The 12814-nt window shown below is 41.0% G+C and overlaps 1 protein-coding gene across 1 annotated transcript; it reads right to left on the reverse strand.

The window, feature by feature from the left end:
• Positions 1-51: 51 nt before the first annotated feature.
• On the reverse strand, positions 52-12640 carry LOC109872114 (death-associated protein kinase 3-like). The gene is made up of 11 exons (XM_020463227.2): positions 12368-12640; positions 10932-11027; positions 6199-6420; positions 5553-5691; positions 3880-4009; positions 3524-3572; positions 3376-3402; positions 2923-3075; positions 2644-2689; positions 2223-2434; positions 52-2062 (listed from the first exon to the last, which is right to left on the reverse strand). The coding sequence occupies exons 2-11, from the start codon at positions 10991-10993 to the stop codon at positions 1747-1749; spliced, it is 1356 nt and encodes a 451-aa protein (XP_020318816.1). The 5' UTR covers positions 10994-11027; positions 12368-12640; the 3' UTR covers positions 52-1746.
• Positions 12641-12814: the final 174 nt, after the last annotated feature.

Here is a 12814-nt window from a genome sequence, read left to right on the forward strand (position 1 = left end):
AAATGTTTATTAAGTTATTTCAATGGACACAATAAATATACACAAGGAAAGTTAAGCTACATGTATTTAAGCTTGTTTATTTCAAACACAAACCTGTCTAAAACTGTTCAAACCAATAAATACATACCAATTATACGTTTTACGTACATTAAAATAATTCAGTGGGAGATAGTTTGGAACACTGCTGTATTCTTAAGTGCAAATGAGAATATTAAACTAGGGAATTACACAGTATATAGGGTTCTATAGTTTTATGGTGAACATGGAATGTGATGCATAGATTTAATTCGTGGAATGTCTGAAGTGTGTGGGTTATTATGGTCCTAATGAAAAAATATATATGTTTTATACTTTACATAGTTTAACATCATGCAGATCATTTGGGAAGAATCTTATGTACAATAGTTGTACTCAAACAGGGCAGTTTCCCAGACACAGATTAAGCCTAGTCCTGGGCTAAAAACCAAATTCAATAGACAACTTCCATTGAGCATGCTTTTATCCAGGAAACTGGCCCAAAGCGTTTTGAGGGACAGCAACTAAGCCTGTATTTTCACTAACATGTCTAACCATTACTACATATTTGCTTTAGCTTATGTATAGGCAATAGGGTGTTCTATATCCAGGCACAGCGTACAAAGAGCAAAACAGGTTTATACAATCTATATATTTTAAGACTACTCTCTCCTTAGGTAAGACAGCTATAGTGTTTGCATTTGTTTCATTTGCATCACAGTACAACAAGTCAGCCGAGTGACATATGGTATAGAATAGATAGCCTACTGTCAATAAGATGAAGTACTGACATCTCCCTATAATACATCGACATGAATTTCCTGTTATTTCTGTGCAATTTGTACTTTGTTGTTACTTATAACAGTCAGCTGAGAATGATACATGTTATGATTGCGTACTTAAAGTTGACATACCAAGCCAGACTAAGGCTGTCACACAGGTGCATATACTATGTATTTCTTCAACTATGGAGCTTAAAACTCTTTAGGAAAACGATTGCCAATGCAGAAAGCCAAATCATAACCAAATATACTGCAAAAACGAACAGCGTATTTTACAATGTGTCAGTATTGCATATAACAATCAAAATCCTTATCTTCAACATTAAACATTTATTTAGAAAATGTATTATTATTAAACACGTATTTTGTTGATCAAACATATTCATAATAAGGACTCTGCGTTGCTAGTTCTCTCCATACAAAGTGATACAGGAGGAGTAACCTTTTTCCCAATCAAATGTGTGTGAGGGGCAGCATGGATTATGATCGGGGGCCCAGCGTTTTCTCTAACCCGAAGAACTCTGGACCCTCATTCTGAATCTGATGACAGCTGGTGTAGAATATGTGCCCTGTTCGTGCCACAAACACACAGACAAAGAAGAAGTAGAGAGTGCAGAAACAGAGTAATGTCTATGATTCCAACAACCACACCAACACCAGAAAAACTCTGAGAGCTGGTGTACATGTACTGTCCTGACTGTACCATACACACACACACAGACACAGACATAGTAGGAAGTAAGCTGAGAACTAGAATAATGTCATTCAGTGATTCCAGCCCCAGCCCGGTAGGACTTTGCCTACCGGCCATGACCAGACCGCCCTAGAAAGAAGAAACTGAAGAGCGTAGATTATGACTAATGTCAGTGATTCTATGAGAATAATGTCAGTGATTCTAGAAGGCAGGCCAGGCTCAAGACTATTCTACAATCCAAGCTGGAGCCAGGTCTCAGGGCATGACCAGACTGTCTTTCTCCCTCTCTATCCCTCTGACCAGCTCCTCCACCCAGCGCACCTCCGACGCCACCTGCTCCGCCAGGACCTCGTAGCGGTTCTCCAGGCGCCCAAACGTCCTCTTGAGTGCGTTAGCGGCAAGCATGGCGGCGCGGGCATCCTCCTGACTCTGCCTGCGCTGGGCCTGGGTACACTGCAGAGCCTGGCGGATGTGATCCAGGTTGCTGGCGATGCTCTGGTTCTCCTCCTTGTACCAGCCCTCCTTCTCCTCATAGATAGAGAGTAGAGCAGCCACGTCCTCCTGACATGACCTGGAGAAGAGAGGGGGATGTTAGCATGAATGGATAGATGTATTGTTGTACCCAACTAGAACGGCTTTATATGCGTTTTTAATAATCACAAATTAATTCATCCGCCCCCATTCATTGAATCATCCATCCATCCATCCCTCCGTTTATCCCCCCCTCCTACCGCTGGTTGAGCTCCAGGTCTCTCAGCCCCTCCTCGGCAGCAGCGATCTCCTCCAGCACCTGGGAGAAGCGTTCAAAGTTGACGTAGGTGTTGTTGGGGGGCATGGAGGAGTGGGACTTGATGGTGTACTCCTTTAGACGCGTTGTCTTCAGGCGCCTGCGCTCCGGCTTCTTTCCACTCTCCTCCTGGCGCACGTTTCGCCTCTTGATCACCTGGGAGGAGAGGGGGTTTAATGGATAGTAGATAAAAGTGTGTGGGGGGGTGCTCAATTATTTTGTCTGGCCAAAAAACATCAGTATAATGGGTGATATAAGCCAGCAGTTTTTTTTTTGGGGGGGGGGGGGGGGGGGGGTATTGATATAGTTTGGGGGATTACTGATATGTGAGGTACAGCATGTATGAGGTGGTGAAAGGTACCTACCTTGATCCAGGGATGCTGAAGGCTGTCATCGATGGTCATTCTCTTCCTGGAAGAAGCATTTGTAAATGATTAGAGATGAAAATCAATCTAATTTCTTCCTTACTTTTATGCTTTAGTATTTGCAGTTCTAACATTGGTGCAACAAGGTACAAACCTTAATTTCTTGCTCGGGTCCCTAAGATAACACGCTATTAAAAAAGACAGACAAAGTACATGGTTCTTGTGTATGTTATGTTAAGCATTCCCTGGCATATTCCGTCCAGCGTAAACCAGGCTTACTTGGGATCCTTGACCAGCAGCCGTCTGATGAAGTCCTTGGCCAACTCACTAGTGTTGCTGAAGTACTCCTCGTCAAAGTCATAGTTGACTGCTGAGATGTTGGTCAGAGTCTCCTGCTTGGTCTCCCCCAGGAACGGAGAGGCACCACTCAACCTGAGGACCAACAGACAGCATGGTGAGAACACAATAAGAACACTCAACAGGAGGTAAAACAGTAGTACTGTATCATGTCATTTTTCAGGTCATGGCCAAACGTTATACACAGTAGATTGGCTTTCTTGCTATGTCATCATTTTGACGATGGAATTACTGAGAAATTACGTGTCACTTCTAGAGTTGTCATTTGTAATGCAAAAATGTGTGTAGATTTGAAATAATTTAACATAACACTTTAATATTGCTCAACTGACTGTATGAAAAGAGACAACCATTATAATGTGAACAAGTACTTACAGAATGTATGTGATAACTCCAATACTCCTGGAGACAAAAGGGACAAAACTGAGTGAGATTTACCCTCAGAGAGAAACAACAGCAACAAGAAAACATTCTCAAAATCATAAAAAACATTTAACATTTAAATGATCTTAGTCCATTTTACCACATGTCAGCCTCCAGGCCTAGCAGTTCATAGTTGACTATCTCTGGAGCTGTAAAACAAGCAGCATCAACACCAGAATCGCTTTAAAGCTTTAATTCAACATCAAGGACATCAACAGACCTTCACTAAATAAGATAAATGTCAAGGAATATTTTCCCCATGTGGGCATACCATAACAATAATATTTCTGGACAGACATTTTATGGATACTTTCATAGGAATAAGGAATTTATTTTTTCCAAAGGGAATCCAAACCCGAAGTGAAAAGAATCAATTTGAAAATAAAAGCCGTACTAATGCCGTTAAAAAAACTGTTCATGGCTCTTTTGGTCTTGAGCGGTAGAAGAGGGTCTCACCAACGAACTCTGGCGTTCCGAAGATGTTTTTAAACTCATTCCCAGCTTTGATTTGATGAGCGATGCCGAAGTCGATGAGTTTGATCCTGGGGTTGGGAACATTCTTATCCAGCAGCATAATGTTCTCCGGCTGCAACAAAAACAAACAAGCATTCCATAATACAAGTTAGAAGAGAATGGATACACTACAGATGTTTTGAAATATAATAACAACATCATATGTTGAAAATAAATAACTGACCTGAATGATTATTACTATTATTATAATATCCTAAACAGTATACTATCATGGTACACTACATGACCAAAAGTATGTGGACACCTGCTCGTCAAACATCTCATTCCAAAATCATGGGAATGGAGCTTGTCTCCCCTTTGCCGCTATAACAGCCTCCACTCTTCTGGGAAGGCTTTCCACTAGATGTTGGAACATTGCTGCGGGGACTTGCTTCCATTCTGATGTTGGGCGATTAGGCCTGGCTCGCAGTCGGCGTTCCAATTCATCCAAAAGGCATTAGATGGGGTTGCGGTCAGGGCTCTGTGCAGGCCAGTCAAGTTCTTCCACACCGATCTCAACAAACCATTTCTGTATGGCCTTCCCCAAACTGTTGCCACAAAGTTGGAAGCACAGAATCGTCTAGAATGTCATTGTATTCTTCAGTGTTAATATTTCCCTTCACTGAAACTAAGGGACCTAGCCCGAACAATGAAAAACAGTCCCAGACCATTATTCCTCATCCACCATACTTTACAGTTGGCCCTTTGCATTGGGGCAGGTAGCGTTCTCCTGGCATCCGCCAAACCCAGATTAGTCCGTTGGACTGCCAGATGGTAAAGCGTGATTCATCACTCCAAAGAACGCATTTCCACTACTCTGGAGTCCAATGGCAGCGAGCTTTACACCACACCAGCCGACGCTTGGCATTGCGCATGGTGATCTTAGGCTTGTGTGTGGCTGCTCTGGCATGGAAACCCATTTCATGAAGCTCCAAACAGTTCTTGTGCTGACGTTGCTTCCAGAGGCAGTTTGCAACTCGGAAGTGAGTGTTGCAATCGTGGACAGAAGATTTTTACCCGCTACAGCACTCGGCAGTCCCGTTCTGTGAGCTTGTGTGGCCTACCACTTTGCAGCTGAGCCGTTGTTGCTCCTAGACGTTTCCACTTCACAACAACAGCCCTTACAGTTGACCAGATTAGCTCTAGCAGGGCAGAAATCTGACAAACTGCTTGTTGGAAAGATGGCATCCTATGACGGTGCCACGTTGAAAGTCACTGAACTCTTCAGTAAGACCATTCTACTTCCAATGTTTGCATGGGTGATTGCATGGCTGTGTACTCGATTTTATACATCTGTCAGCAACGGGTATGGCTGAAATGGCCGAATCTACTAATTTGAAGGTGTGTCCACATAATTTTGTACATATAGTGTACGTGTTTAATAAGGCTGACTGTTGAAAACACCAGCCTGGATGGTGTTCACTAGGCACTAGAGACAACCTGGACTTAAGAATAAGAAGTGTATTCCATTGCAAAACGTTTTTCGTTGAACATGACCCTGGCTTACCCAGCTCCACAGCCTACAGTCCACTTTGAGATCAAAGTGTGCGATGCGTTTGGAGTGCGGCACTGCAGGTAGTAGACCCCGTCCAGGATCTGTGTGTGTGTGTGTGTACCTTGAGGTCAAAGTGAGCTATGCATTTGGAGTGCAGGTAGTGGACCCCATCCAGGATCTGTTTGAGGAACTGTGTGGCAGCCTCCTCTGTTAAAGACTCCTTCTCTGCCAAGAAGTCAAACAGCTCCCCCCCAGACACCCTGAAACACAACATAAACAGATGAATCTCTAAAACAACACACACAACTAGCATCTCAACAGAGCCACATCAGGATGTTTTGGGATTTTTCACTTAACAAGAGAGCAGGAACAGAATGTCACACAGGCTAATTTGAACCCAGGTTTGTGGCCGTATGTATAAAATGTCTCAGAGTATTGTGCTGTTCTAGGATCACGTCCCCATGTCTATGTTTTTAAATTTTTTATTTATTGAACCTTTATTTAACTAGGCAAGTCAGTTAAGAACAAAATCTTATTTACAACGACGGCCTAGGAACAGTGGGTTAACTGCCAGATTTTTTACCTCGTCAGCTCGGGGATTCTATCTAGCAACCATTCGGTTACTGGCCCAATGCTCTAACCACCAGGCTACCTGCCGCACCTATCTCATGAATTGTGATTTTTAAAGACAAAACTGATCCTAGATCAGAATTTCTACTCTGACATTATTTATGAATATGACCCTGGTATTATCTAGTCTCCCTTACAGCTCCAGGATGAGGATGACGTCGGTCTTGTTCTCGAAGATGTCGTGTAGCGTTATGATGTTGCTGTGCTGGATCTCTCTCAGGATGTTCACCTCCCTCTCGATCTCCTCGCGGCTAACGCCCCGGCGGCTAGACGACAGTCGACGCTTCTTGATGAATTTGGCGGCGTACTCAGAGCCAGAGGGCTTCTCTTTACACTTCCGTACGATGGCAAACTGTCCGCTGAGGGGAGGGGGGAAATTACATCATGAGAATGATGATACAAAGTCAAACATGAACATAGAATACACAGGAAAGAGTGACTGGGTCACAATCAGATAGCTCATCTAGGAAAATCCCGATTTGAAGCAATATACCAATCTTGACTACAGATTGTATAGGCTCGTGTTCAGTGGCTGCATTGCAACACACTGGCTGGCAGGTTCATAACTTTGACGGAATAAGATGAAGACCATTAGCAAATGTAAAGTGGGCGACAAAAAAAATCTAAAATCACCCAACATTTGATTTAGCACATGATAATGCTATAGGAAGAAGAAGCTATGAAGGCTGCATTCCAGAGAGTGAATCCGTTCCTAACAGAATGTCTTAGGTTATTGTGTGTCTGCAAAGAAATTAATTTTCTGCTCTGCCATTTAATGTATGTCTGCAAGCCCTTTCCCAGGAGTCTAAACAAAAATAAATCCCATGACTGAAACTTAAAGACGTTCACCAGTGACTTTTGAACTTTTACTGTTCAAAAGTGTATAAGTATAAAAGTATACAGTAAAGTGCACACAAAAGCGTGTTTTTTTTATTTTTTTTATCGCAAAATAGTGTTTTTTAGACAACTGCAAATTTCAAGGAGTAGGGCATTCAAGGAGTTGGTTCGATGGGAAGTCGTGATGTCACCGGCCTGTAAGAAAGTCTATGACCATCATGCTTTTAGGGAAAAATTATAATTTTGTACATGTATTTAACTGAGCTTGACCAATCCCAGTCCCTTTTCTTAGGGGGTCCGGGGTCCTCCCTGGGATCATTGTTATGTAGAAGGTCTGAGAAGCTTTTTAAAAAGGACATTCTACTCCAACATGAATGAAAATAAAATTACGCTGATACCATCTAGAATAAAATTTCCACCTCCAGAAATGAGTGAAATAACATATTGGTGAAACATTGAAAAAAAACATTGGACCATGCATATAGCCCATGGTCTATATTATCAGATGTGCTATTAGCAATAGGCATTATCACCTGTTGCCCAACTGATGCAAAATAGTGTCTATAAAATCTACAGGGGTGATTTTAAAATGAAAATATTGGTGGGGCAAACTCAATCAACAAAACTCATAGGCATCGAAACCAGTACACTACACTGACTACACATTGAATCACATAAATGAGTTTTGAGCCACAGACAAACGTTATAACATGGCTACTTCCCATATCTTTAGCTCTTATTGCACAGAAGAACAACGGTAGTCCAGCAGACTTTTCTAGTGTAAACGAGCTAGTAATCTGTCTGCAATATTCTGTGTCTGCCTGCCTGTTATAAAGGGCCCCGGTTAACAACATGCAACTATTCTCTTGCTCAATCTATTGCACACTTCCATCAAAGATATGTATAACTAACCCTTCTTTTACATGTGGTTCCATGCCTAATACAGTCTGCCATCAAACATCAACTATAATGCATGTAGCCTATAGGATATTATAGCTAGCCTACGTCAAAACAAATGTTAGCAACTGCTACATGATCCACCACCAACCACTCGACCTGAATCTCATTTTCCTGCATGCTTTATTTTATTGGATGGATATATTTTAAAGTTTAGGTGAATAATGAGCACCAGGCGTTCTATACACATTTCCTTCATAATACTAAAGGTAGAAAATGATTTTTTAGGACATAACTAAGCTACCTAGCTTAAAGATGTGGTAACAGCGTGTGGTAAACAACCAGCTAGCTATGAAGTTGACACATCAGTCCAAAGTTAACGGGCACAAGACGTTGGTTTATCTTTGGCCAATGACAATGAGTCTTATTGGGCGGGAACTTCTACTGTAAACCAATGGAGCACCGAAGAGGGGCTTTCGTCACCCCATACAGAACCAATCAGTCAATATAATCGAGAACAATCATTGTATCAGGTGCACCCTGCTTTTGCTGGCTAGCTCTCCCAGCAGGTGCGGCGGGGACGTAGTGTCCTCATGAGTGACAGCACCCTGAGCCAATCACGTACAACCAGAGAAGATAAACGACACCTGTACTACCAGTCAAAAGTTTTAGAACACCTCAATTTTTCCATTTTTTATTGGGTTATAGGGTTTATCTGTCTTCCTTTGTTAATGGCCTTTTTCTCGCCATTATGATAGCAATATACTACTTTCTTGCAGTACAATATTGTTCAAATAATGCTTAAGAGGGTGTAGTAACACAGTCTGTTCCAACACTGCTTTTATACAGACAGGGGGTTTGTACGGGTTTGTATCAACAAAAGTTGGGAGACCTGTAGGAATTGGTAACATCAACCTTCAAGGCTTAATTTACTTCCATTGCTGCAGATCAGCTGTAAGTTGTTAACCCATTACTTGTTCCCTGAAAAAGGCCTTTAGTTTAATATAACTCTGAAATGTAAATTATTTTTTCAGGTTTTTTTAAACCTCTGGCAGTTTACCACTTACCTTTGTACCTTTTCAGGTTATTCACTGGACTTGAACTGCTTAAATTTCTATAAAAAATTGAAAGGTGGGGGTGTTCTAAAGCTTTTGACTGGTAATGTACACTCATTACTTTCTCTGTCTGCCCCTCCACCACAGAATGCACAGAGCGAGGCTGAGACAGCTGCATTTTGGAGATGAAAATGTACCAAAACAAACAGAGACAATGGGAAAGCGACCACATATACTTTATTAGATAAAGCAATTTTCGAAAATAAAATAAAATAGTTTGCCTGATTTTTTGTCGTGACATGAAATAACAGAATTGCATGCAAATCTGCAGGAGCCCCACCTGCCCCATGTGATGCATCACCACTGAAAATGTACGTAGGCTAAAGCATGGCATTTGTCCCTTTACATTTACCCCATTGGACACAACATTCTGATTGTTATTATTAATTAATTATTATTCACTACCCACATTTTTTGTTGTTGTTTCTATTACGAAGTAGGCCTATGTCATTGCCCTTTTAAGAGACCATTGCCCCTTTAAGAGCACTGTTATGCAGCTGCCCCTAACATGCTTGAAACTCCTGTTGTAACTACATTTGTCAAAACATACCACTTGCGCAAATGAAGGAGTAGAGAAATAAATGTGGTAGCAATGGAAAACTGTGATCCCCTCTTTTTTTTAGGCCCAAACTGCAATCAAATTACATTTGCCAAAAGTGCTTTTAAAAGTGTTCATGTGATTGCATTAGGAATTATTGTGCATTGACTGCTTGCCAGAATACATGTTTCCCTGTAGGCTACACACCACTGTTTGAATTGAGCGCTGCGGTGGTGCGCATTATAGACTATTTAATTCCCTTCATCTGAACGTTGGAGTGTCAGCAACAATCATGCATGTCAGTTCAGTGTACACAGCTTAACAGAGAAAATAAAAATACTTAAGAAAACATTTATTTGGGAATATATTTTATAGAACAGCTTCTCTGTATTAGGCAATGTCACCAGCCCCCCCCCCCCTTTTTTTATTGCGTTTTATCTACATTGATCTAAAAAAAATAACCTCTCCAGAATCCATATGATGGAAATCTGTCACAGGAGAACATTAACTCCTGCAGTTTCCTGAGCAAACTTAGTCTCCCCTCCTCTCACAGTAAGTCTAAACCTAATGCCCAAATTCCTCACTCCTCCCCAACTCATGGCTGTCCTACCTTATCTGTTGACTGAAACCAGACTGTGGCACTTCTCCTCTCTATAGGATACCTGAGATTTAACAATAACATGTTCTTCCTGCACTCCCCTTTCTCACTCAGTAGATTTCCATACCCTCAGTACTAATATGGTAACATGAATAAGGATACTTCAAGTTTAGAAGTTAGTACCCAACACAATGATGTCATTCTTCTGCTGCAACACTGTAGCAAAAAACCCTACTTCCATATAAAGCACTATGTTCAAGTAGTGCGCTATGAAGGGAATAGGGTGCCATTTGAGATGAAGTCAGGTTTTAATCCTCTACAAGCACATGACTCATTCTATTGCTCTAGCTCTGTTTAGTTTACAAGGACTTGCTAAAAACAGAGCTTGTATAACAAGGCAGAGTGCAATGCAGTTTAATAAACAGTCCCACAAATACACTGGGGATGTGCCAATGGATGTTTTCCTCCTGCTATGCATTTTCAAGTTAAATAAGTGGTATTATACTGGTATATCAATTATGAGAGTCAAACAACGGATTCTATATTAAAAATATTGTTTGGAGAAATTGTGTTTCACATGCAAGCGAGAACGAAAAGGTGATAAGAGATCTGTATTATTCTACCACCTCATTGAAAACATATTCATTAGTAGGCATACTTGATTGAAAATGTCTGATGTGCTGGGTAGGCCAGGTTTAGAGTTTACCTCACTCGCCCTGAATTGCGAACTCTACCCACTGATGCACCGGGCAAGCTGAATCAAGTCAAGGCTAGTATCATCCAGCAAAACAGTATCACACAAACACGTCCAATCTTGAAAAAGCAGAAGAATCTGTGCGCTCTCAGATAGTAATAGTAGTTAGCCCTACAGATGTCAGAACTTACCTCCCCAGCTCCTCCCCCATATCATAGAACACCTCCACATCCTCTTGCCTGAAGCCAGCCATGGGTTGCTGCTGAGAGAAGCTGTTTTGAATCACACTGAAATACAGAAGAGGGGGAACAAAATAGTTTTAGTAACTACCAGAGAAAGAGCACAAAGACCAATATCATAACAATGACAGATTAATGTTGACATGAGCAGAAATGCCTAAATGAACTACTGGATTGATTGTTATAGACATGTTATAGCAACATTAGGTGGCAGTGATAATAAAATCAGCTCAAACAAACCCATACAGTATGGATTTATGACAGCCCGCACATTCCCCCACCAAAAAGATAATCAAGGACAACAACCACCCGAGCCACTGCCTGTTCACATCGCTACTATCCAAAAGGCAAGGTCAGTACAGGTGCATCAAAGCTGGGACAGAGAGACTGAAAAACAGCTTCTATCTCAAGGCCACCAGACAGCAACCACTAACTCAGAGAGGCTGGTGCCTACATTGAGACCCAATCACTGGCCACTTTAATAAATGGATCACTGGTCACTTTAAACACTGCCACTTTAAATAATGCCACTTTAATAATGTTTACATATCTTACATTACTCATATCACATGTATATACTGTATTTTATACCAGCTATTGCACCTTGCCTTTGCTGCTCAGCCATCGCTCATCCATATTTGTATATGTACATATTCTCATTCACCCCTTTAGATTTTTGTGTATTAGGTAGTGGTGTGGGAATTGATAGATTACTTGTTAGATATTACTGCACTGTCAGAAACTAGAAGCACAAGTATTTCGCTACACACGCATTAACATCTGCTAACCATGTGTGTGTGACCAATAAATTTGATTTGATCCAACAACACCAGCAGTGGCCGTCCATATTTGGCAGAAGTCAACACAGCAGGCTGATGTCGATGCATTAGTCAGTCATACTTACGTCATATTCTTCCACTACCTAGCAGATTAAAGGCTCTCAATGAGGTTTTAACATGACATTAGATAACCATTTGCTAACTTCTGCTATCAAGAAAAAAACATTTAGATTTGTTAAATAGGCAAAACAAAACAAGCAAAACAAATCTTGCAGACTATGTCTGTCCACTTAGTCCAGAAGAAAATAGCTCACCAGCAAACCTAGCTAAAACACGGGACTGATATGACAATGGGCCAAATCGATAACTATTCATAACATTTAAGCTATAGTAACAATTTGACAAAACTATTACATTGTATCTAGTTAACTTGCTAGCTGCTAACTTACATTAGCCAGTCTTGCTATCCAATTTAGCAATCGCTGCATGCTAGCTGTGCTTGTCATACACACGGTCGGCATTCGAAGCAAACGCTAACGTTTGTGTAAAATGGCACTTTAATTTTAAAAATGATGTAATTTAATCACAATAATATAGACAGCTACCTACATTATAACGTTAACTGGTTACCGGTCCCGCATTCGTCTACGGAGTCAAAGGTGGTTGAAGATAATTACAGCATGTTCAATATCAGGATGGACCATATGGCATGAGGGGCTCCTGGTGACTGGATGGATAGGTATCCCACCAGGCATTCAGCCCATTTTTAAAATAACTTAATTATACATTTCTGCTCCAACTTTCACCTTTCCGATATTTGGCGTTCTCAGAATCCAACTTTAAAAAATGTTATTGGTTTAACTCTACAATTAGCGACAGGCAATTCAAATATAGAAATGATTATTGGTTCGTATCTTCCAATCTTATGCATCTTGTCAGTGAATGTAGTATTTCTTCAGCTCCTCTGACAGACCATTGTTCCATTATTCTTTTGTTTTGATAATGACAAAGACATTTTCTAAAGCATATTGAACATTTCATTATTTTATTTGAAAG

The sequence above is a fragment of the Oncorhynchus kisutch genome, linkage group LG27 (genome assembly GCF_002021735.2).
Source record: "Oncorhynchus kisutch isolate 150728-3 linkage group LG27, Okis_V2, whole genome shotgun sequence".
NCBI lineage: Eukaryota > Metazoa > Chordata > Actinopteri > Salmoniformes > Salmonidae > Oncorhynchus > Oncorhynchus kisutch.

Bases quoted from the DNA above. Each gene is read 5' to 3' on its own strand.
- LOC109872114 (XM_020463227.2), bottom strand. From the start codon at position 10,993: ATGGCTGGCTTCAGGCAAGAGGATGTGGAGGTGTTCTATGATATGGGG. The intron at 4,010-5,552 runs GTACACACACAC...TTTTTGTTGCAG, and splicing joins TAGCTCACTTTGACCTCAAG to CCGGAGAACATTATGCTGCT. The intron at 3,403-3,523 runs GTAAAATGGACT...TTTTGTCTCCAG, and splicing joins GGCCTGGAGGCTGACATGTG to GAGTATTGGAGTTATCACAT.